Here is a 26190-nt window from a genome sequence, read left to right on the forward strand (position 1 = left end):
CTCTGCGAGCTCTGTTATTAATTTGTACAGTTTGATCCGTTGTGGTTGCCACTCAAAGCGATTTTTTTTTTTTTTACAATATTTTACAAAATCTGCAGATTTTATTTTTGGACTCATCAAAGTCTTAAGTTTTTTCTTTTTCTTTTTTTTTTTAGATGAGAGCTCATCAGGATTTGTATGCAGTCTGGAAATTGATAGAAATGTTTCACAGTTTTGTTTTGTTTGTTTTATTCACAAGTAAAAAAGTGGATAAATAAATGAAATATCTGCCATAGATTTAGATTTTCAGTCTTGTTAAAATGGACAGAGAATTCTGGTAATTGGAGTCCGGAAAAGTTGGCATAAAACAAATCTTTATATTTTCCACATAACCGCTCAGCCCTCTTCTTGCTTGCTTAGTATTTATTGTTGCGTTGATCTCATTTTGTACATATTTGGTTACAATTAATATGGTTCTGAGCCAGTCGACAATAAAAAAACTATGTGTTCGTGCTGAGTGAAGTTAACCCTACCCAAAAGTTTTCGATCTTTAGAGATTATAAGGTCCTAATAGGGGGAAGTGCTTTGTTTGTATAAGGATGTATGCATTTCCTGGCAAAGCATGACTGGAAAATAGCCAAAAAAAATTTCCTCTTCATCTAATTTTAGTTTCCTGACAGAATTGAAGCACATACCAGCAATTATTCGGATAGGCATGCACGCACACATTAAGTCAAACAGTAAGTTGCTTAATGGTCTTAACTGTTTCACTGAGCCGTGACTCTCAGTACCTGCACATGTGGGAATCATTGTCAGAAAAACAAATCCTGCTACATCTGCATTTGATGTAAACAAAAACTCCTGAAATAATGTCTGGGGGAGGATTTGTAAAAATTTGTAAAATAACAAATGGAAAAAAAATAACTATTTGCAGCATCTTAGTGCACAGTAAGGGCATTCAACAGAACTCAGCAACCAAGTTTCCACTGTAACTCTACACTGGTTTGTTTTTACCACTCTCTGAGCTTTGCATGATTATTACAAGTCTCTGTAACGTATTTGTATATACGTTAAGCAAAGCTGTAACCAAAGAGAACAAAAATATTAACAGATTGTACAGGCATTACTAGTTGTTCTACTTATGCCTGTACGTAACTCGTACAGGCATATTGTCACTTATAAGTGCAGCAGTGTGACTGTACAAAGCTCAAACTGATGAGAGAGGCTGAAGTAGCAATTAGGCTGAAGCAGATGTGTTTGTTTAAATGTACTGAATGTGTGCAAGAACACAACCGTGTGTGCTTGCAATGGCTGCTTGCGAGCCTTAATTGTACACAGATGGGTGTTTACTGTAAGAAAGGGAGAGTCGAGGAGGAAGAGATGGACTCCATGTGTGGATGCACACAAGGATGTTCCATCTGCAGCTTCATGGATTGACTGTATCTGATCAGAGGAAAAAAAGTTGGTGCTATTGAAGTTATGCAGAAATCCGTCTTTTCTTCCTTCATGCCAGTTGACTTTGCCTTTGCATAAACTTCATGTCTTGCAGTGGCTGTGACAGTGTGGATTTGCATTTCTGGGTTAACCTTGCAGGTGATATAAGAAGGAGGAGGAGGAGGAGGAGAGACTGAGAAAACATGTTCAGAGCTGAGGCACATTCCACGTATCCATTTGGATGCATTAAAAGTTTTAAATGCATAGTTAACATTTAGGTTGTGGCTTACTAAATGGGACAGTATTCAACCACAAGTTAATTTTTGGTATTTCTGTCTCACTCACACACATACAACAGCCAGTAATTTTGCAAGGCCCCAATAAATGATGTCATCTAATAACTGCAGCTGTTTTTCTGTTGGTAAACCAGCCTTTTTCCCCCAGTTTCAACAAATGTTTTATTTGTGCCTTTCAGCTATACTGCACATTGGAAGTTTTACAGTTAGTAATTTGACTGGCAGAGCCAGGAGAGGAAAATTGCACTTTACTGGCATCTTGATGAGCTCTTCTGCACATCAGCAAAGCTGACTCAATAGAATTAGTTTCCACAAGTCAAAAAGTAGTTGTTTGGAGCATTTTTTCTATGAGTACTGCTCTTATTAGACTTGTAGGCACATTATTAAAGCACCAGTTAATTCCATTGTTTAATAATGTGACAAATATGCCAATGACTTTTCATGGGTGACATATTTGGTAAACTAATGTGCAGTAAACTCGGGTTATAATTATATTTAAGCAGTCTCTTTCATTTGTTCATGCCTTTTTAATGTGGTACACATTGAAGTTGTGTGTAAAGGCATTGTGTAGCATTTTTAGTTTCACCTTTGCTTCTCACACTTTAAATGGCTTTTAAAACTTACGTTGAAGGTGAGAGGATTTAGTTTGTTGCGGTTTGTAGTTTATGCCTGTAGAGTTTGGAATAGTCAAAGTGTATTGTTGTAGTTTTGGAAATATTCCAGCTATAAAAAACAAAACAAAACTTTGGCTTACTGTATTCTTGCGGTATCTGGCACAGCAAGAGACTTAAACCTGTGATTAATTTAGTTAATGACTGTTTGACCTCTTGGATTCACTCATGTATAGAACTTTGAAGTTTCAGCCCAAGATGATGGAGGGCTATTAATTGTGGATAAAGAAACAAGCGAGCAGTGGCACAAAAAGACACTCGGTCAACAGAGTTGCACACTCAATTTTTCGAATTACTGCATGCATAGGAAGTAGCAATATCTAAATTTGCACAGAATGTGCTTCATTCCTTCATGTATGGACCAATGTGAAATGATGGAAAACTGTGACAATAGCATAAGCTCTTAGCAGTAAGTAATAAAGTTTGTTTAATGTCATTGGTGCTCCCAACAGCTGTGGCTGACAAATGGAGGAATGCTCTCTCTTTTGGAAGAGTAGGAGCTTTTGGCAGTAAATAAACTTAGTCATTATGTAACCTCTTAGTGTGTGAAACAGCTTTGGACAATATGAAACCCAGCATAAATTATGTCTCCTATTTTAAAACTCTTATCTGCAGCCTCTGTGTCCATGCGTTTTGAATTTTTATAGTTGTTTTTGTGAGACCTGCTCCACACACATCAAACTTTAGATTATGAAATAAAGTAAAATAAAAGTCACGTATGTGTTTGTGAAATGGAGTGCGACGGTATAAAAGTGAAAACTGTCCATCACTGCTATATTTCTAGTTTTGGAACGGATAATCTTGAAGGAGGCAGAGTTTGTTTTCCTGCCCAAAGGCCAACACTACTGTAAACACACCACTCTCAATTCCCCAGCTAAAAAGAAGCACAGGAAATATTATAGATAATAGACCAGAAATGCTTATTTCCAAACACAGAGACCCCCACTGTAATTGATATCTGCTGTGCGTTTTAACGTACGTTGAGAGATGGACTTCTGACGTTGGCAGCGCTGCTTATTTTAGCTGTCATTGTGTCCTCTCCTAGACTGCAAGCCTTGGCTGAAAGGGTAAATGTTTTCATTTGTGTAAATAAAGGCTTCTTTTATGCCTGTACAGAATGGAAGGCTCCTTGACGGCTAAGCCAGGAGAAAATGGAAACGGATAAACAATATAAGACTGCAAAGGAGATGTGTATGGTTTTCATTTGTGCCTATTGAAAAGAGTTGGTGACCCAGAGAACTAACAGTTTCTATCTTCTCTCTCCGTTCCCTCCACAGTTCCGGAGATTTCTTTGTGATTCACCACTAGAGGTATGTATTTTCTTTAACTTGTTGACAGTTAAACAAAACCTTTTTCAAAATGTTTGTGTTTGTCCATATGTGTTATCTGGAAGGATTTGCTCCAAGATTAAGGGCTTTTTATGGCCTTACAAATCGCAATTAAAAAACAGAAATATCCTAATGAAAACAACTGTTCACCAGTTTTCCTGCTCTACCACATATGTTCCCTTTGCTCGCTCTCCCCCGATGAGCCTTCAGCTGGATTGAGTGGGGTTAAGATATTCAAGAAGGGGATTCTTTTGCATATTTGGGGGGTTACTTTAGTCTCACCAAAGTAGATGGGGGGGAAAGGAAAACTGAGAAATCTGTTCTCCAGATTGCACAAGTACTACTGCACTCAACTTGAGGACCCCAGACTAGATTTTGCTCTTTTACAGAAAAGAACATACCACTACCTTTACGTTGTGAGACATAAATTATGAAGAAATGCATTGATTTTTATGGCCATCAGTGTCAAGCCTTACATTGCCAGTGAGAATTTCACATACACTCATACAGTTGACCTGTTGACAGTTCAGTATTCTTAGATTTTTCTGTGAAATGTAGCTCCAATTTACTTCCTGAAGTTAGCCTATTTGCATATTTTTTCATAGAGCATGTTTAAAGTATTTGAAAGAAAATGGAACTTGAGGAGCTGAAGTACCTTGCCAAAATGCAATGACACTTCACACGCGTGTGGCTTGCGTTTGTAAAGCACCTAAGCCATTAAGTTTTTGTGTTTCTGCTGATTGTCGGTATCCCCAAGAGCAGAGATAAGGAAGTCCATGGATGTTAGCTTCTGCTGTAGTGCCAAGACATTTTCCACTGTTTATCTTAATGCATTTTAAGTTGTTTGAACTATTAAAATAGGCTGTTATTAGCATTCCTATGTGGGGGTGTCAAGTATATGAGGATTTTAGCCAAATATGTTATAGTTGGAAATACTAGCAGTCTATTGTAGTCAGCAAGAATATAATATTAATTTTGAAGACACATTTGAATTGTTCTTTTCCTATTGTCTGTGGAATTAATATACCACAGACAACTTTAACGACTTTTAAAAATTTGAACTGAATTTAAAACTGAGTTTTTTATTAATTTTCTCTAATCCAAAAAGAAAAAGTATAAACACACCCTCAAATATACACACCCAATTCATGTACTTATATGAATATCATTTAGCAAGAGTAACCACACCCATATGGTAGCAATCACCAAGCTTCTGGCATCATTCTTGTTGGGTAATTTGACCAGAATTGGTTGAATTCATTGAAATTGTTAGGTTTTCTCAGCCAGTATTTTTATCATGGCCTATCCATTGTCAACAGGTTTGAAGTCAGGGTTGTGTGAAGGTTAGTCTTAAAACTTGATGTCAACATGCTCTATTCTTTCTTAAACCAGTTTTTGTGTGTTTGAGATATATGTCCTATTGGAACACTCAATCGTGTCTAAGTTTCAACCATGTAACTGTTGGTGCGATGGGATGTTTAAGAATTTGGAGGTAGTCCCTCCATCATTATTCTGTTTTCTTTATGCAGTTAATCATAACCATTGGCAGTGACACACAACCTCAGCGTAAAGCATCCATCACTACGTTTGACATCACTACGTGCAACGTTTCTACATTTGAAAGTCTCACCTCAATTCTTTCAAATATACTTGTAATTGTGACCAAGAAGCTCAATCTTTACGCACTGAAAAGATCCCATGTCTAATATGTCTAATTCTAAGGTGAATGTCTGATTAAAGACTTATTCATTTTTAAAGGTAGCTATTTAGGTTATTAAAATGAAGGAACATGACTAAAAGGCACCTTCTGTGTTTTCACTGCGGGATATGAACACACCGCAGAAGACCCGGTGAGCTCCGTCATTCAGAAACACCAGTGGCCCTGTTGGGCCAGGACAATTACATCAACAATTAGACCCCAAGACGGGTACTTATTGGAGCCACTTTAATGGGTTTGACGTCCAGAAGCACATTCAAACAGACGGACACAAACACAGTCCCTCCGTTTTGTCCCGTGTGGCCCCTCAGGTCTTCACTAATGAACATCATTAGTGTTTATAGGAAACAAGCTTTTATCACCTCGTCAAAGCTGGCGACCAGGCACTCTGAATTACACAGTTCAGCACACATACACATACGTGTTCATGCGGTGGCACGCTGCCTAACACATTTTTCTGCCTGGACTGTCTCCTCCCCTCCAAATGGCCATCTCCTTTTCATTTCGCCTCCTCTTGCACAACTTGGTTTTATTACTTTCGACGATCTCCTTCTCCATCTCCTCCTGTTTCTCTCCAAGTGTTGAATTATCATGCATAAAAATCTGCACTGCTCTGCGTGTTGTTCTCCATCTGTCTCTAATCTGAGAGCTATTAGAGCACACACACATACACACAGACGCTCGCCACATGGACCTCCAAGCCGTGTGGTTCAGCTCACATGTAAACCTGCATCTCTAAAAGTGTTTGCAAAAACTGCACAGCTATAAATGCAGCTGCAGCTGCCTGACCTGTGTGTTTATTTGTTGCTGTGTTTCATTTATTCTGAATTGCAGAGGATTCAAGGTAAAATCCAGGTAGAGTAGTTAACTGCACCTGGATCTTTCCTTCCTCTCTTTTCGCAGCACATTTACATTAGTGCCATGAGAGCAACAGTGGCAACTCTCAAATATAATTAGGAGTAGTCATGCTGAGTTTTGCGAAGCTGGAGGTGGCTTGGATTTTATAAGCTGGACTGAACTCAAACTCCTGCATTATGTGCTCCCTTTCTTAAGTTTTTTTCTTAATTTGTCTGTCTGAGCACTTAATACTATTGTTGGTAGATGATTCATCACATTCTCAGTGGTTTGTTCTGTGAGATCCTCTGTGTTTTTGTGGAACGTTTGTGGGGCCTGGCCTGAAACCCCAGTGAGAAATAAAAGTGTTTACTGTATTTGAAGTAAGAAATTAGCTCCACAAGATCTTTGAAAAACATGCAACCTACCCTGTATGAAAAAGAAAATTAAATATGGAAACATTTGCAAATTATGACCCTACTTTCTGGAACATAAAAATTCAAATATCTAAAAGTAAAGTTTGGATTTTATTGGTTTATGTTAAAGCTGTATGCTTTGACATACTCCATTAAATTTAAACATACAACTTTTTGTGTTTAGCTAAAAATTGCACTCTTTAAAAGCATTCATTTCACTGTTTTTAGGTATAAAGACCTCTTTCAGTTTTAAGTTTTAAACTTTACCTGTGGTTTCTAAACTTTGCATGATCTAAGTGTTCTAGCTGCCAACAAAGCCATTGTTTACCATACAGCAGGCTGTTCTAAAAATATAAATGTGACTACAACAGCATCGAGATACACAAGACATTCCTAAAACTACAGACAGACCACAATTCTCAAACATTGCAGAAAATCAACATCACTGTTGACAACTCATTCTTCTTTTTGCTAATTCTACAGAAGGAATCCGGTGAAATAGGACAGAGCTCAAACAAAGCACTGACGGGAGATGAGAATCGAGTGAAATTTCATAGGAAGGCGATGGCCAGGCTGATTGTAAATAAAGATGAAGACGATACTAAGTATACTATCAACGTTTTTAAAATTAGTTTTGTTCACTAAACGTTACTTCAGAAACAATCAAAAGGTTGAAACCATCATGGTGTTCACCCACCTCTTTGCTCTGCTCTGCATGCTGCCCACATGTCCTTGTGTTTCGGCCATATGTGAGCGATTTGGGGCTACTGGGAAAGCTGGCAGGTGGTTTGAAGTGTTCAAGGGAATGTTGAGATTGTTGTCACAGTGGAAAGGACATGACCATTAAGCTGTCGTCTGAGGTGGCACGCAGGTCAGTCAGACGAGATCTGAAGTGTACGGTGCATGAGTATTCATAATGACATTCAGGCTCCGACAGGCGTGTGTACTCCAGGTGGGGTAAAACAAAACCGTTTGTGTTATTTTCCATTACTTAGAGCTTGTAAATGACCGAGTGGGGCCTCTGACAAAGACTTCAGTGTTTTTGGAGAAACTGGTGGATGGAAATAACAAGCCGCTCTATAAACAGATAGTTGTGTCTGACTCTGGTGTGAATGGTGTTATAAAGGTGATCAGACCCGTGTCTGATTTTGAGTGACCGGCTACATCTAAGAAAACCATCAGCCCTGCTGGGAGTGTGTATTTCAGGCTGTGTGCCTTATTTCTGTTTGGTCAGGTTTAATTTGGTCAGAATGCGGCCCCAGCGGATCCCCGGATTACTCAGCCAGCTCTCTGTGTGTTGTGATAACTGGCAGTGTCTGCTGCTTAACTGCGTCCAGATGAATGTTGGCTCAGGAGCAGGATCCTGTTACTAGTGCACTGAAGATGGACGCGCACACGCACACACATAAATACTCCAACTTAACATGACTTTTAACCCTAACCCCAAGCCTCTGGTCTTAAGCCGCAGGGATAAAAGTGCAAAAGAAGTTTGATTGAAAAACCCAGCATGCAGATTCTTATGAGAAACAGTGTGTCTGTGAAAAACGTAAGCGTTTTGTTAATAGGATAGACTCGAGCTCATGGGTGCACACCTACACCCACATTCTTCGGTGCCACATGGAATGAGCGGACGCAGATGTATAGTAGAAAGCTTGGCAGCACGCCACGACCGCTTGGTGGAATGGGTTTTGCTCACGCAGGTTCTTTTATTAAAAAGTCCTCTCCTGGAGAGTTTCTGTGGTCAGTCCTTCACGTCACCCAGCCGCAACCCCTCCTTGCTCCAGCTTTCACTCCACATTTGGGAACCATTAGCAGGCTAAATGGGAGGCTACTGTACACACCCGCTCATAATGCACAAGACTTGGCCGAGAAATGCAGCAGTTATAATACACCATTATACAGATGTGTGAATATCTATTTAAGATTTACACTGGAGCTTTGTTTTTTAGATTTTGCTGCATTATAACCACAGAATTCAATGTGTTTTGGTGGGTTTAATATAGTGAACATAGACAATCTCATTACACATGCAGCTTGTGAATGGCATCAGAAAGACCACACCAGGCAGGTCAGGTCAAGTTGTAGAAAATTCAAAGTAGGGTTAGGTTGTCAATATCCCAAGCCTTCAATATTTCAATGGAAAGATTATGGCTCAGCTGCAGATCTACAAATATGAGCAAAGAGAGCATCAACCACGGAAGCAACCATGTTACAAGCTGCAGAGATTCACAGCTCAGAATAAATTATTTGTAATTTGACAGTTATTGTTACTATTTCCACATTGCTAAACAAGCCACCTGTGAAACATGGTGGCATTTTTGTGCTATGTGGATGCTTTTCTTCAGCAAGAACTGACAGAGGTTCATTTTCTAGCAGGACAATGACTCTAATTATTTCCATTAATCTCTTCCTTTCCTTTGTTCATGTTTTTGTTATCATTATTTCTCCAGGCAGAACATTCTCCTGATGGACCGGAGATGGGATACGGCTCCTTCCATCAACAGTACTGGCTGGATGGACGCATCATAGCCGTGGGAGTGATTGACATCTTGCCTACATGTGTGTCTTCTGTCTACCTCTACTACCACCCAGACTTTACATCGCTGTCTTTAGGGTCCTACTCTGCTCTCAGGTTAGTAATTCCTGGGCAGCAGAGATATTTTTGCTTGAGGAGTAAAAACTAAACACCAGCTGTTGTAGACAATTAACTACTTTTGTTGATCTCTCTACTGCATCTCAGCTGAAATTTTTTCTCTTTGTATTTGATCTGTTGAACTGTTTCCCACATCATAGACTCTGTTATGCTTTAGGTAAAACAAAAAAAGAGGCCCTTTCTTCAGAGTTGATTGGTTGCGGCAGTGCTCTGCTTGTGGTTCAGCTGACGACAGCTCTCTCCTCCAAGCTGAAATATAAGAACGCAATCACACCCTATAGGCACACACATCCTGCATTTCCTGTAAGATGTAATTCAATAATGTGAGAAAGACTTTTTAAAATATTTATCCTCAGAGGTCGAAGACAGAGGTATGTGTGCGTCATTTTCAGGTGTTGCAGTGCAAGCTTTGGGTGTCTGGGTATAGGTACAGATGTAATCTTGCACTAAATCAGCACAGCAGAGGTCAAAATATTTGCTGCTGCCTGAATAGCGGGAACTCCCTGGTCATCCTAAGCTCACAGTCTCCCATCACTTATTATTTTAAGAGCCTGAGTCTAAGAGTAACACAGACAGCTCTGTGTGGAGGAGGGAGCCAGCGGGACTGAAATCCTCCCCCTTGTTTACAGACATGAGAGTCCGAGCTTTTGATCTGCTCTGGACACTCGAGTCTGCTTGGCATACAGACTGTGTCTACAACCTGCTGCACAGAATTTACATGTTCTCCAAAGCACTTTTTACTAATTAAAGTCTAATTAAGTATGTTCTGGAGAAAGCCCATGTACACACACTCATTCTTTCTGTTAGCCCATGGCTGACAACACCTGTACATTAGTGCTTCATCTGTACATTGCAGAGGTTGTTCTGCCTCTTTCTCTGTCACTAATTTTCTTTATTTTAGGGGTTTAACACTGATGATCCATCAGTTTGATAAAAGCCTCCATCTCACAGCCATTGATTTGCTGTGAGAAGATCAATGGCTGTGACAATGGCTGACTGTCCCTCCTGACAGTCAGCCACAGTGTCACATTCCCAGTCTAGTGGATGCATAAGAAGAGTGACTTGCTAAAGTATTTATACCACCTTGAACTTTTTGACATTACCACAAATTTGATTGTAGACAGCATGTGATAGACCAACAAAAAGTGGCAAAAAGGGAAAATAATTCTAGATTTGCAGTTCTTTGTATATACAAAACTGAAAAGTGTGGTGTGATTTTTACTATTCAGCCCCATGACTAAATATGCACAGGATGACTAAATATGCACAGGATCTGCAGCATTAGGTTTTTCCACCCATTTTGGTATACATTTTGACAGTACACCAAGCACTTGAACTTTGGTCTCATCTGATCAGAGAAGGGCCTTCTTTATGTTTGTTGAGTCAAGTTAATGGCTTAATGAAATTAAAACGTTTTTTTCTCACCACTCTTCCACAAGGGTCAGATTTGTGAAATGTGTGTCTAATATTTATTCCAGTGACAGATTCTTCACCTGAGCTGTGGATCTCTGCAGCTGCTCCATAGTTACATTGACTGTTTCTGTGTCTGATCCACTCCCTCCTTTCAGATTAGGTGGATTTTCAGTAGTGCCATAGTCTTTTCCATTTTCACATGAAAGGTTAGGAGTGCTCTGACTCTGAGAGATGGATTTACTAATAATGTAACATCTTGAGGAAAGTAATATCAAGCTTTTGGATAAAGAGGGTGAAAACGTGTGTAAAACACTTCATAGTGTTGAATCTGTGGAGTCACAGTAATTGTTATCCAGCTGTTGTAATACTGTCTGACTCAGCATTTAAAAACCGCTAAAGGTGTTTGTAAAAGAAAATGCTTATTTATCCTGTAATCATATTTCTGTGTCAGCTGTGCTCTTGTTCATTTGATCTGTTTTGAAATTTTTTTTTACATGTAATTCAGTTGTGAAACAGAAGGGGGGACACTGAGACCTTTCATGCATACAAGCTTTGCTTGCTATATCCCAGGCCTAATGGACACAGAGAAGAGCAGAAACAAAAAGTCCCTTATTGAGGTTCTTGTGGCATGAAACAGTGCTGTGTTTTAAGACATGTCATTTTAAAGCAAAACTCACATTTTAAAACTAAATTTAAAACGGCTTCCTTTTGGGTAAAACAACTATGTGATATACTGACTCCAGTGTAATTACTGATATGTTTATAATAGCCTGTATGTGCTTTCCAAGTCCTCTTTTCTCACTTTATGATCCAGATTCAGCAAGCGGAAAAATTATATTTCATAGTTTTCAGAAGGAAATGCTTTTGCATGCACTGCAGATTTGCAGCCAGCTCCTCGTGGCATGCACTGTTTTAGGCCCTTTGTGTGTATATGCACATCAGTATGAGGGAAGCTGTGCAGGAGCAGAGGCCTTGATAATTGGCTTGTGCTGGAGTGTCAGATGGCTGAAGAGGGGATAATGGCAGACTCAAGCTGCTGCCATGGGGCTGGAGGTGGGGGTGTGAAGGCCTCAAGTAAAGGGGGAAACATGGCTTTTTGTGAATGGGCGCCTCCCCTCTCTTGACCCCCCTCCTCTAATTCAGGCCTGCCGGGCCCTTTTGTAGTAAAGGGATGGGAACCCAGGAACCTGGCAGAAAGCGGGTGACCTTCTAGCACCTCGCTCTCGCTGCCTCTCTTCTCCATCCCTTTCTCTTTCTTGACCCTCCTCTTTTATATTCTCCCCCTGCTCTCTCACTCCCTATGTCTCCCCCTCCTTTCTCTCTGGCTTCCTTTGTCCCAAGTCTTATTTTTCAGTGCATCTATTTTATTTTAAGGCCTCGTTCTCTGTCTCTTAAACATCGTAAGAAAGGGAGCTCTCCCCCTTTCTTTCAGTGGGTGAAGCACAGAGCACTGGAAGGAAGAGAGAAACAAAAAAGGGAGCAAAAAGAGAAGCTTGAATTTAGGTATGGAAGAGGAGAGGAAATGGCTAAAGGAAAGGGGGAAAAGACTTTGAGTAAAAGGATGCAATTAAGGAGGAAGCTATTGTGGAAAAATAAAGCAGGCAAGACATCTACTGTATTTAAAAGTGGTGCATAAATCCTGCAGGTTCTTAATCTTTATTCTACACGCTCTCTTCAGTTCCTTTTCTCCACCTGCGGGGTTAACGCTGGCGGAGGAAAGGCGGTTGTTTTCCCATGATGAGATGAGTCCAAGAAAAGCAATGGGTGTTTACTTCCTGAGCTTTGGTACTGGTCAAAGCTGCTAGAACCACTTTGGTTTTCTAATTTCTTCGATATACAAATGCTTCATAGATTAATTTTTAAGAAAATGTAATTTTTCTTTCTTAATAATTGGGGTACACTAAGGTGTAGAACAATTAAATGTATTTTTCTTGCTTCTCAAATGTACATAAAAACAGTAATGCAGTTATTCATACAGTTTTTTTTGTTTTTGTTTTTTTTTTTACTTAACTGGTTTATTTCTACAGATGCAAATGTTAAGTAGGGTTATATCACACTTGAATACTTATAGCATGAGCTAATTTGCAGTTCATGTCCCTAGTTGGGCTTTTAGTTACATAAAACGCGGCAAAATTTATACAAGGTTTAAAATGCAAATATAAACAGTAAAAACAGAACATTCATCAGGATTAATGCAAAGCAAGTTGGTATTAAATTGCCAAGAAATTCAATAAGAGATGCTTGTGACTTTTCATGACTTAATATTTGTTCCTTTTTAAGAAACTGTTTCAGATTTAATCAAAATGGAGGCAGTAAAAGTTATAAAAGTTTTAATTTTACAGGTCCGCCTGTTGACTCTTTGTCCCAGAGCGTTTGTACAGAACGCCATCTTACAATTCTCACTTGATACTCCATGTGTTGCTGAACCAGTAAGGGAGACCAAAGGTTCATGGCGCAACTGAGGAACTTGTCATAAAAAAACATTTAAAATAGTCTGAAGTTTGAAAATTCAATGAAAATGTCAAAATTTGTTGACAGTGATATGATTCATTAGGCTTCCTAACCAAGATCCAAATCTCTCAATTATATTTAATCTCTTGTAGCTTAATTGTTGCAGATGCTTCTTTTGAACAAGAGGTTCAACTGTATTTTAAGTGAGACAGAAATCAGTAAATACATGAACATGTGCAGGTAACATAATTTATATGTCAACTAAAAATACATGGAACAAGACCTGAACCTTGGTGTACACCTCAATTTATTTTTCTGTTGTCTTAATCTGTTAAAATTTTCAGGCACAAACATTTATGTGGGCCATGTTAATTTCATTCAGAAAATATAAATATGCAAAAAATTAAACATTTTGTTTAATAAATTCAGATTAATCTCTGTGCAGCGTTTTCCTGCAAAACTGTTTTTACAAACTGTGTTTTTATGTCCCCCCCCCTCTTACAGGGAGATTGCTTTCACCAGGAAACTGCAGAAACAGTCCACCAAGCTGTGCTACTACTACCTGGGCTTCTATGTTCACTCCTGCCCCAAGATGCGCTACAAGGTAATATGAATCCCTAACCTTGAGCAATTTGTTTCATTTTGTTTTTAGCCCCTAGTAAAAAGCACATCCTTACATTATTGTCCTCTTGTCTTTGTTCATCCCTTCTGGTTTCAGTGACTGTGAAACCAGAAGGGTCTCTTTTTTGCCAGATACATTTCCTATTTAACATCAATGCAAGAGCTATTTCTATGACAAAAACAAACAAAAGAACAGCTGATGTCCATATTTGAGGAATATGAACCCATTTATAAAAACACAAAAAAGAAACTAACAGATTAAAATGGGTTGCTTTTTCTGTTACAGTTCCTGTAAAAAGTTATCACTCCCTTGGATGTCTCCCGTTTTATTGTTGCAAATTAATCACGATCAACAAAAATGTTTACTGAAGAAATTAGAAATCACTTATGCAATCTTATTTTATGTTACATATTTTTATTTGTCATCATTTCTGTAGGAATCAGTTTCTACTTTGACATTAAAAGCCATATTTTGTTGACCATCACTGATTTGTAAAAGCAATAAAAGGGTAAAATATTCAACAGGGTGAATACATTTGAGGTGCAGAAGGGCTCAAAGAAGAGCTAATCCACACCACACAACTGCTTTGGGAAAATGGCTTTTTTTGTACCAATCAACAGACTACTACAACCATTTTTCTCCTCTGAACCTAACTATTGTAACTACGTATGTTAAACTGGGTTTTAGTTCCCAAAGAACTGGAACAGTGTGAGACTTTTTCAGCCAAATTTTCTGGGAAAATTCCAAAACCTGACTCAAAATTTCTGACATTGCCATTTAAAATCTGCAATCCATATTTTTATTCAGGGAAGCATTGTTGTACATTATTCAGATAATCACTATTCATTCCTTTCGGTTTTATTCATTCACACCGTCCTCGGTTTCTACGTTAGATGTTCCCAGAGATTGTTCCTGGGAGACGGACGTGCTGTTGAAGATTATGGAAAACCGCCATATCTTTTTATCTTTCATCTTGCTTTGGGTTTGCTTCACGCTTTGCTCAGTTTCTCAGTTTGACAGTGTGTGCAAGGAATGCACATGAATGTGTTGTGTTTGCGTCTGTGTGTTGAATCTTGATCACAATGTTTGTCTGAGAACTTGCGCTGTTACCACAGCACCTCACCCTCTCACACTGGCATTTACTACCCCTCCCCCATATCTTTTCTTGTGTGTTTGTCATTGCAGCGTCTAGCTCACAACCTCCCCACTTCTTCCTATTTTACCCTTGGGGAGGGAACACAGAACAAGGGTGAGAAGGTTGCCCATTTCCCACCTTTAGACTCTCGCAGTCCCACAGAAAAGCACCCACGCTCAAACATGCTCCCAGCAACATGCACAGTGTTTTGCTCCTCTGTCTGATTTGCATATATTCAGTTCATTAATGCACCGACATACTGGGACATTGTTTGACTCTTTTAAGACTTCTTTGGTGTTGTGTTGGAGGTTTACTGGTTTTGGGATCTCACGCTTGCTTCCAGTCTCTTTAGTGGGCAAGTTATAAGCACTTGAACCCTAGTGGGCACCACTCAACCTATTCCAACACCATTCCACTGCTTGTGGGTCCCTCTTGTTTCAGTCATTCCTGTTTTTATACTTCAGACATTTCTGGAAGAAGATAGTTGTAAAGAAATGTTTGGATTAAAGTGTTTTATAAAAGGAAAACATCAATGGTGCACAAAAGAAAAACAGTTTGAACAAAAGGTCATAATGGTGACTCTTTGCTAGACGAGTGAACAATAATTCCTGTTTTTCTGAAATGCTAGAACCTTGGACTGACCATCTTCTTAATTTCGTGTTTGTGGAGTTTCTGCAGCGTGCCAAGATGTCCTAAAATTTTAAAATTTGAGCAGATTTTAAATACTACCAGTTTCCTTTAAAGGACAAGGTTCATATTTCATCTTTCATTTACCATGTTTAATAAGTATGGGCGAAAGAAGAGAAAGTTTAATTTAGAAACATGTTGATGACTTTCCAGACTTGAATCCTCCTTCTGTTCTTCTTTTCTAACTAGTGGAAAGGTCTGCAATCTGTGGACTTGCAGGTTCTTTAGGCCGTACCCTGTGGGTCATAATAACCGTGGCCAAAAATGTTAAAGAATTTAACAATCTTTTTAAATATCTGCATGGTTTTAAAATGCTTGCATTAGCAGTGTTTTTCTGTTATTTTTATGCATATATACATTACATTTCTGCAAAAAATGAAACCAATAGCACATGGGGAATATTCGTTTTTCTCGTTAACAGGTTGCAAACTGTGCTTTTTTTTCTAGCATCATTTCATAAAAAATTGAATGTCACATTGAAGAAAATGTATTTAAACCTAACAACAAAAAATAAAATACTTAAGTTGGTAGATTGTATCTTGAAAATTTGTATTTAGAAACATGTTTCCCTATTTAAAATATTGAAAATCAAAAATATTTTTGTTACTGTGAGGAATGAAACGTTTGTGGGTTGTTTTTTTTTGGCACCTTTCAATATCTAGAAACAGTTTTACCCATTCTTCATTATACCTTAACCACTAGAACAGAGACTCTTTCTGATCAGGACATTTCATACTTCTCAAGGACTCCTCATAGATCCCATCTACTGCGGCATCATTATCAGATACCACACAAGAGGAAAGTCCTTCAGTTTCCTTTGGACACATCATTTGTGTCCAAAAGAAGCTGCAAAAGCTCCCAAACCAGAGCTGCAAGAACAGAATGATCTTATGTTATTTTTGCACCCGTGGGAGAGAGAACACATTTCTTGCAAAGTACATATTGGACTGTAATCATCAAAAATAGTCCAACAACTTGTATATTTTGAGTCTGGCGTGCATAAAGTCTTGGATACTAAAAGCTTTATTTCCCAGTCTCTTATGCCACTATATCTGTTATATGTCTGCATACTTTCTGTCTGCGTGATTGTGCTACCCATTTAAAGTTAAAAATCTCAATTTCTGTTAATGTTATTCTTGAGCTGTTAATTTGGAGGAGAATCCTTTCGGCTGGGTTGTGTGACCAGGGAGACGGCCCCAGGCGAGATGATCTTGTAAGCACTGCCAACGGCAGGACGTGGTCCTGTAGGGAAGCCTTAAAGGGCCCTCGGAAGACTTGAAGTACAGCCAGAAGCTGGGAGGACGCCTGGCTGGTGTCAGACACTCTCCTTTGTTCCTAAAGCTGGGACTGAACGTCCCACAGAGTCTCACTGGTTTGGCTGGCAGTTCAGGGTTTGACGTGACATTCTGCCCCTGGCTTCTGTCCCTGGGCCATTTGCCCTCCCTGGCCTTCTGATGTTGAGCTGTCTGTGAGGAGCAGAAGGTGAAACTGTTGGAGTCTAAATGAGTGCAGAGGTCTTGGCCCTTTGGTCATTTTTCTTTCTCATGAAGCCTCACATGTTAAAGCTAACAGTGAGTCTTATGGCTTTACACAGACAGAGACCTCATTGCCCTGAATTCTCTGGACTTATCTCAGCCCTCCAGGTTGCTATAGATATTTCTGTAGCAACCTACAGAAATAGGTTGCTACAGAACCTGTAGCAACCTATTGGTCATGCAAGCATAACTCAGCTTGCATGACCAAATGCAAGCTGAGTCTGAAAGTGTAAGTGATAAGTATTCAAACCTTTCTTTATTGAATATTTATGAACTAGAAAGTCTTTTCCATGCGGGGAATTTCTGGATATTGCTCATTTTTAAGGTGTTTAAAGTTGTTGAGGTCGGCTTTGTAATTTATTCATATATATATATATATATATATAACTCACACGGCGCTTTCATTTGCACAACAATTTAGTCTTTCTATAAAAACAATTATAATCATTGTGTTTTAATATTTTATATATTATTTAATTGCAAGTAATTAAATAATCATTGAATGACTGAAATTGAATAATTAAATAATTATAATTAAGAAATATTTCAACAGTATTTGTTCTCTATCATTATGGCTGTTAATATGATATTTGGGTTTCTAATGATGCATGTAACATTTTCTTTTTCCTGGAGTATAGAAAAAAGAAAACAGATAAAAACATGGCAAAAACACTAGTTTACATGCAATTATTCGCTACGTCGCACATTTCGGTGAAATTGAAAATCAAGAATTGGTTGCAGTTGTTTATGTTAATGGTGGATTTCTCATGCAAAGTGTCATAAATTATTCACAATTGCTTATATGTATGCATACATCCTCACTAATTTTGGTTTAAGTCTCTCTTAGCAAGTTGCTCTTCAACATTTTGCAGCCATCAATAAGCTTCTTGCATAATGTGGCTGAAACTGTTACTGACAGATTTGTTACAACTTATTTAAATCTGTTGATTGTCTCAGCTTTTAAGGGTATCCTACATGTTTTAGTATAAAGTGGCTAATTCAAACAGGTATTTCCAAAAGCTAAATCTTGGTGTGGTTTATTTATTAAAACATGTTTGATGCGTTATGGGGACCATTATCTGCTGGAACACCCAGTTAGTCCATTCAAACATTCTTAAACTATCATTTCATTATGCAAATCCAATTTATGTTGATTTACCTTCACCTTTTATTTTGAAGGCATTGTCTTTTGCTTCCTGTTTCATAAGCTATGAAAGCACCCTCCTCCATCAGTCCTGATAAACATGTTTAGTCTGACCAGAAGATTTCTCCCCAAAAAGAATTTTCTTGTCATGGCAGATGCTAATTTCTGATGAGCTTATTGACGTTTCTTTCACCATTTGGTCAACATCCTGTCAGTTTATGGTGACTTGAAACCAGTGCTGTCGCTCCGCCCACATGCATAAGTGTGTAGGCTACCAAGTGAAGGTGACACATGCAAAACAACAGGCTCCTAAAAAAATTATTATAATTAATCATAATATTAAAATAATGAAATGCTTCATATGTTATTTAATTAAAAACATATGAAGCATTTCAGTCTAATTATAAATGATCGCTCTCTCCATCCATCCTATCACTCTGTTGTCCTCCGCACAGTGTTTTGCGCTGAGACTGCATTCAGGGCAGCTGTGTGCGACACATTTTAGGCAGCAGCTGGGACTGAGAGAAGCGGGATGAATCTACGTTATTTTACTATTGTAGACCGATAAAAACACGGCAAAGCATTAGTTTACATGCAGTTATTCACTACTGAAGCAGCACTAAGCTGTTCTGTACAAATGAAAAATGATAAATGCAAAACAACAAAGACATGAGAAATGATCTCTTGTTTAGTCGGTTACATCTGTCCTGCTTCAAAAATGATTTACTTCAGGCAGGAGTGTTAGTTAATCTAAAATATGTGTTTGACTTAATGTGAAAACGTTCTGCAGACTGAGGACGTTCTGGTTTCAATTAGCTAGTCCTAATTAATCTCCCTCAAGAAAACAAAACTTGTCAGGATTAAAAAAGCATTTGTGCTTCAGGTGGCCAAATAGCTACCAGTGGTCCTGCTTGAAACTCGCTTTTCTACCCATGATGAGCGTAACCTTCTGACTGGCACTGGCTGCTGAGGGATTGCATTTAAATCTGAATAAGCAAGACTTTAAAGTGAGCAAATGAAGCATTCAAATACTTCCGTTGACAATCTGCTCTGGATCTTAATGTTTTGAGGCCTGTTCAAGGGGGAGGCAGGCCTGCACCTCACTCTAACGCTGTTCTAACCTCTTGGTGCTGGAGTAACAGTAACATCAAGTGGGTCTTGCTATTATTGTTCAGTGGAAGAATGTCTTGCTCTGAGCTCAGGAAACCATAAAATTTTCCACAGAGGACGCAAAGAAAGGAGGAGTTGGTAAAATGAGTGAAAAAAGGAGGAAGAGGGTTGATGAAGGGGGAGAAAAAAAAGTGACAAGATGTGGGCCAAATGAGAAAAGGAGGCAGGATGAAAAGGAGTATTCGTTTTCCGGCGGTGCTTTACAGACTTTTAAAGAACTTCTTTTTGCAGCAGCTGCACCTCCGTTTCCTTTCAGTCCAACTCCTCCTTACCCACAAATAACAAACGCTGTCAGAGAAGCTGGTCGGTTTTCCAGAGCCAGCCAACTCTTTTCCACATGGCCAAAGCTTGTGAATAAAGAGGACCCAAAATTAATCCATCCAGGTGTCAGTGGCTGTGTGGAAGAGTTCATTAGGTTACAACTGAAAGAATTTGGATGTGGTTTCAGACCCTCTGCAGTGCTAATGTTTGTCTCAATCAGTGAATGCCTGCAGGTTTTTCTGTCACCTGCTGCACCTACTACCTTGTGCTTATGACATAAATTAGAAAAGACGTACTAGAAACCTTTTTTTTAGGCTATGCACACATAAACTCATGCCCAGATGTTTGCATTTAGTTCTCATTGAGTCAAAACATTTTCCTTTTCAATCTTTGCTCATTCCTTGTAGCTTTTCCAGATAGTTCTCAATAAGAAGTTTGTTAATTTAATGAATGAGCTTTCAGACAGGCTTTCTTTGTGCTCTCGTTAATCGTGGCGGGTTGCGGCACGCTAAAGGGCTCTGAGGCACATCTGTCATGATTCTACGTGCATGCTATTTTCACTCAAGGAGCCATAAACAGACAGTGTGTTATGCGTACGTGTGTGACCTCACATTTACTGCGTCACTTGTTGAACATCTGGGTATACTGGGAGTGACATAGTTAATCTGATGCATGTAGACACCCTCATCTCTGTAAACAACTGCTTTTTCCTCTTGGATTAGTATTTTTCATGAGGGTAAGCATATCTATCGATTTTATTTTTATTTTCTGTTCATGCAGGATCATGAAAAGCTATTCTTACTGACTCAAAGTTGCATTAATACAAACAAAAATATCTACACATTTTATTGGGATTTGTTGTAGCAAATCAGAAAAGTAGAAGTGAAACTAGCTTTATGGTTTTAATTTATAGTTTTAATTATTGTTTTATTTTAAAACAAATACAAATCTTAAAAGATGTGACCTGCACTTTCCCATGAGTCCATCCTGCATAAACATCTGGAGTTACAGCTGCACATCTTTCGGAGGATCTTTCTACCAGTTTTGAACGTTCACAAACTGAAAGTTTTGCCCAGATCGGAAGCGGACCGTCTCTGTGTAATGTTTGCTTTTCAATTCTTTCCACAGATTCTCAACTAGACTCAGTTTTTGACTTTGACTGAACTATTCTGACACATTAGATTTAAACCACTTCATTGTAGCTCTGGCTGTATGTCTCAAGTCTCTTTCAACCTCCATCAGATTTACTTTCCTGCATTTATCTAACCAGTTTCTCTTCCACTGCTGAAGAAAAGTGTCCACACATCATGATGCTGCCACCACCACGTTTCAGTTTCTTTTCACAGAACTTTATTTCAATTCTGTTACTTTTTTGTTTGTTTTTGCGACTTTTCGATAAAGGTCAGATTTGTGGAACACTGCAGTTGTTTGCACTTGTTTTTAAGGGGTATCAGAGTAAATGCGGAGTGGATGCAAATGTACTTTACACTTTTTATATTTTTGAAACCACATAGGATTTTACTCCTTATTTGTGCTCTACTTTGAGTTGGTATTGCATGAAATTTCAATAAAAGATAATTAAGTTTGTGGGTTCAAAGTGGAAAATATGCAAGAGGCTTTAAAGTTGTATGAAGTCGTTCACATCTTGATGACCTGCATCGATAAGGTTTACATTGAGCAGTGGCGTTCGTGTGGAACTGATGGATTTCACAGATGCTGCTGGTCCAGACACAGGACAACCACACCCCCGCAAACCCTTTTTTTCTTTTTTTTCTGTTTCTGTTCTTCTTTCAGCAACTGTCCAAAACCAGCCGCCTATATGCCGGTTGGGATGACAGATTAATAGTGTCTGAAGAAACTTCAAGCTAATTCCATTCATAGATATAAACAGGAAGTAAAACATCGTTCTTCATTTAGTCTAATGTTGTTACAAGCCTGACGGGCAGGAGCAGTTTTTAATTCAAGGGTTGTTGGTGATCCCGTTTCTTTAAACATTATTTCAGATCGAGGTGGTACGTTATAAAGATGGTCAGTTCAGTTCAACATGGAATTACCCTGATATAGGTTCCTTTTTCTTGTGCTTGGTTGAAGCTGCAATTATCTTGACTTTTAAAAGATAATTTGTCTTGTTTTCCCCTCAGCAGTTCAGGTAAAGTCCCGTGCCCCCTCAAAATAACATCAAACCCCAACCTAGACCGTTTTCAACCCTAAAGTTTCCAGCTTTTTCCCCTCCCCCTGTTTCAAAATTGAGCCTTTTCGAACTGAAGTGTTGTTGTTTGATTTAGCTCGACAGGAGACCACCATCAGTGCGCAACTCAGCAGAAACATTTATTTAAGCTTTTTAAAAAATGCCTCTGCTCTTTCATGCCCCATCATCTCCACCCCACCCTTTCGGTCTTGCCACGATTGTGTTTTTAACAAATCATTAGCAGGTTGCAGCGGAGCCGGGCAGCGGCCGGCGCTTGGCACCTCCTACGAGGGGCGCTGACAGGGTTAGGTTCTGAGGCGGCAGAGTTCAGCGGGTCGGGTTAGACGATCCATTCTGGCTGGTGGTGGCGGGACGAAGATGAGGAACGTCGGGTGGCGGGAGGGTAAGAGTGAGGGGGAGGATTGAGGGTCATAAGGGCAAAAATGAGAGTTTGGAGTGTGAGTCATGCTGAGCAGATCCAGAGCCATCTAGCTGCCAGTTCAAGGTGTTTGCATTGCCATTAGCTTCACCTCTATTTATTTTCAAACCTGCTGCAGCTGCGCCACTTTGTCTGAAATGCCTCTTTGGCAGGGGAATCCATCTAGATCATCGATAAGCTCCACAAGGGACAATGAGCTGCTCTCATGAACGCTGTTAGACATGTTAGACTTTCTGTGGACTGTGGTTTTAGGTTTGGCTTTATAATAAGATGTCTGTGGTGGAGTTTTAAGACTGAGATTAGAGCTGCAGCTCTGGCAGCAAGTCAGAGAGTTGTGGTCTGTGTCAGAAAGGTGTAACGGCTCCCCTTCACCATAAAAACCAGAGGAGATAAAGAGATAAAAGGTACCCGGTCTTGGAGCTGATGCCCATAAAAAGCGCTGCCATTGGTTCTCAGGGCCCACTCGAAATGCGATCCTGTAAAAATATTTTCTCCTCATTAACCTGTCAGCCGTGGAGCCATGACGCTTAGCCAGGCGCAGGAGTGCTGGGCAGAGTGGGCTGGGTGGAAGGAGTTGTGGCGGTTGTCTAGAGGCCCAAAGGGGGGGAAACCTACCAGTCTGTGTGCTTTATTTGAAGGTCGTGCTGTGGTGATGTGTTGAGTAGGGTGAAAAGGCCTCAGTGGGCCCCAAGTGTTTAAACAGCAGCAGTTTGCATAAATCCTGCCAGACATTTTGAGGATCCTCTCTCTCACACAAATTCATATTAGTGCAGGACCTTTGAAAGCTCCCATTGAATCTTTTAGATTGTGTTACATTACAGCAACAAACTTTAGTTTAGTTTCTGTGGAGTTTATTAAATAGACCAGGGGTGCCCGAGTTCAGTTCTCAGCAGCTACTGCCCTGCAAATTTTGGATGCATACCTTCTCCCACACACCTGAGTCAAATGGTTGAATTCCCTCTTTTGCATGCTTTAGCTCTTATAACGCAGAAGAGATGCAGGATGGAGCAACACAAATTGGTGTGCAATTGTGAAGAAGGTGATGCATGGTTTTCAGATTTTCAGATGATGCATGGTTTTTGTTTTCTTTCAATCAAAAACGTATGTTGTGCTGTTGTTTTCATCCCCTTTTACTGTGACGCTCCTAAATGAAATCCACTTCAACAAGCTGCATTCAGAAACAAGAGGAGGAGAAGCAGGATTAGTGGAAAATATAATTGAAAGCTTTAAACGGCTCACAGAGCTCAGTTTTAAAGTTTGCCTCGCGCCATGCAGAGGACAGTAAATGTAGACAAAGGTGTGGAGCAGATTCAACCAAAATCATTCTTTTCATGAGGATGGTGATATATGTGTACAGAGAAGCTGATGGGGTTTAGTCTTGAGAGTGGGATAGAGATTCATCTTCCAGAAGGACAATCTGGAAACGTGTAAAAATGGCCAAGTCAAAGTTTAGAAGGACTAACAAGAAAAGATTGGCTCAGGGAGACAGGATCCATATACCCACTGCTCCATTTTCCCTCTGTTTTATGGCATTCTTTTGTTTTTTACCATATGATTTTCTGTTGTATGATGTTTTAATGTTTTCTGAATGGGTTGTTGTTGAAAGTGAGAATTTGTTTTCAAGCAACTTACCTTGTTAAATAAAGGGTTTGTGTATTTATTTGTTGAACATTTTGACTGAGAAGCATTTCCTTCCTCTACACAACCATGCACTCCTTTTGTGTTGGTTTAATACATGAAATCCCAGTAAAATGCATTGCAGTGTGGGTTTTCATATCTTTACTGAAGGGCTTACTGCATCTGTCTGAAGTGAAATCTCGTTTGTTTGGACTTGTCTGTCTTTGCTGATCGTTCATCTGCTCAGGCCTCTGTTCTGTTTGTCTTGCTGCGTCTGTGAGCTGCACCGTTTACGTGTGTCCATCAGCAGCCAGAGGCCATGCAGCTAGTCCCCCCACCCACCCACTCTATTCTGGCAGAATGTAGGTGTGTCAACATGTTCAGGCTGATAAAAGGAGTGCATTGTGAGAGCTGTAGGTTCAGGAGAGAGTGTGGTTGTAGGGATCAGGGCCTGTGTTTATTGGTTTTTGACAGAGATTGGCTCAGTTTGACCCTGGGTCAGTGTGCCGGCCTGGGCCAGAGCAGGTTAGATCTGCCTGGCTTTGGGCCACACTAGGCCTCTTTGTGTTCTCTCTGAGTTCAGGTCTGTCCTGGGAGACGGCCAGCTGAACAACATGCTGCAGTAAGATCACAAATGTGGCATGCTGACCTCAACTTCAGCTTGGGTCAAATGATAATTACTTTCTCGACCAACTTGACCAACAGCTTATCCCTTTCATTATTGTCCTCATTCTTCATTTGCTGTATTACACAAAAAAAACAAACAAAAACACTTAATTTGGTTGAGGGGGAGTTGCACTGTTGGTGCTAAAAACAAACAGAGCAAAGTTGAACTTTTTCTATTTTGCAATACACTCTTGGTACTTTATTTGCTGAATTAGGTCTTTCAGTTTTACCAACAGATGTTTTTTTCTTAAAGGGGTTGATCTGAGCTGACTATTATTATTTTTTTATATTCTGATTTCGAACTCTACACAACTCGTATAAATAGTAATATCACAGCTATAACAGGGAGGTAGATCTTTATGTACAATTTTAAACAATGCTGATGGACACTAAGAAACACATTGGCTGCACTGTTGCCTTGCAGAAAGAAGGTTGTGGGTTTGTATCCAAGTTAGGCTTCTTTCTACATAGATTTAGCATGTACTTCCTCTAGCTCTCACCTAATGACCACTGCATATAGGTACCAGCCTCCCTGCAGCCCTACAAGAATAAGCTGATATAGACAGCTTATTCTTGCTGTAAATTCATTTACTGTCCTCCTGTCCCTTAAACCTGAAATGTCCTCACTGAGGTTAAGATGCTGATATTCTGCCTGTGATCCTGAGTGTTTAACTGGAGTGCTGTTTGATATTTATAACAATAAAACAACACATTTCTCCAAAGTAAATGTACAAATAATGAATTTTTCCAAAAACATTTTTAGAAAAATTGAAATTAAAATTAATTCTGTTTAATTTTCTTTCTGCTAGTTTTCTGATCTAGAGCAGAGGATCAGAAAACTCCATTTCCTAATAATTTCATTGGAAATTACTTGAAATCACCGCTTGGCATCTGGCAGGTATGAATTGATGAAGAGTCTGTCCAAAATTTCCAATAACAGACATCTTCTTTTTGTATTCAGACTAAAACTTCAAAAGGACTAATTGGTGAAGGAAGGAAGCGACCAACACGTAGTAGATATACTTTGAACTAAATAAACTGGGGTTTTATGGGACATGAGGGCTGTTTTTTTAAATCTAATAAAAACTTGTTCATGACAAGCTGAAGGTCTGAAAGAGATTCCTGACTGATGCATAGACCAAACTAATTTTTCAGCTTCTTAAGTTTTGAGGTGGAATTTAAAGTAGAAGGCAAAAAAGGCGTGCATTTTCACGAGGTTTCCTTGGCTGCACTCTTATTTATGGGTCTGATTAATTGCTTTTTTCATGAATTAGAGCTGCAAGCCTAGGGCGTAGTTCCCCATTTTACCAAGGTGCGGGCGAAAACATGACAGAAGTGGGTTGATGGAAAACACAACAGAGGGGAGGTGCATAAGGGACAGTGGAGGTTTTGATTTGATAATAAATTTCTCTCTGACAGCAGGGCCTCTGCTATCTTTATGTGTGGTCTGAAAAGAGTGAGTGGGGAGCGATCATACATCTGCACAGCATTGTGTAACTGTTTATCAAGCCCTCCACGTGTTTATTTAGTTCAG

At 39.4% G+C, this 26190-nt stretch overlaps 1 protein-coding gene across 3 annotated transcripts in view; it reads left to right on the forward strand.

Moving 5' to 3' along the window:
• ate1 (arginyltransferase 1) overlaps positions 1 to 26190 on the forward strand; it is a 58011-nt gene that overhangs the window by 20154 nt on the left and 11667 nt on the right. For all 3 annotated transcript variants that reach the window (XM_008430321.2, XM_008430322.2, XM_008430323.2), the window contains 3 exons: positions 3658 to 3690; positions 9126 to 9307; positions 13697 to 13796. In XM_008430321.2, coding sequence (XP_008428543.1) covers positions 3658 to 3690; positions 9126 to 9307; positions 13697 to 13796 — 315 coding nt within the window. The remainder of the gene's footprint in view (positions 1 to 3657; positions 3691 to 9125; positions 9308 to 13696; positions 13797 to 26190) is intronic.

The sequence above is a fragment of the Poecilia reticulata genome, linkage group LG15, assembly GCF_000633615.1.
Source record: "Poecilia reticulata strain Guanapo linkage group LG15, Guppy_female_1.0+MT, whole genome shotgun sequence".
Lineage (NCBI taxonomy): Eukaryota > Metazoa > Chordata > Actinopteri > Cyprinodontiformes > Poeciliidae > Poecilia > Poecilia reticulata.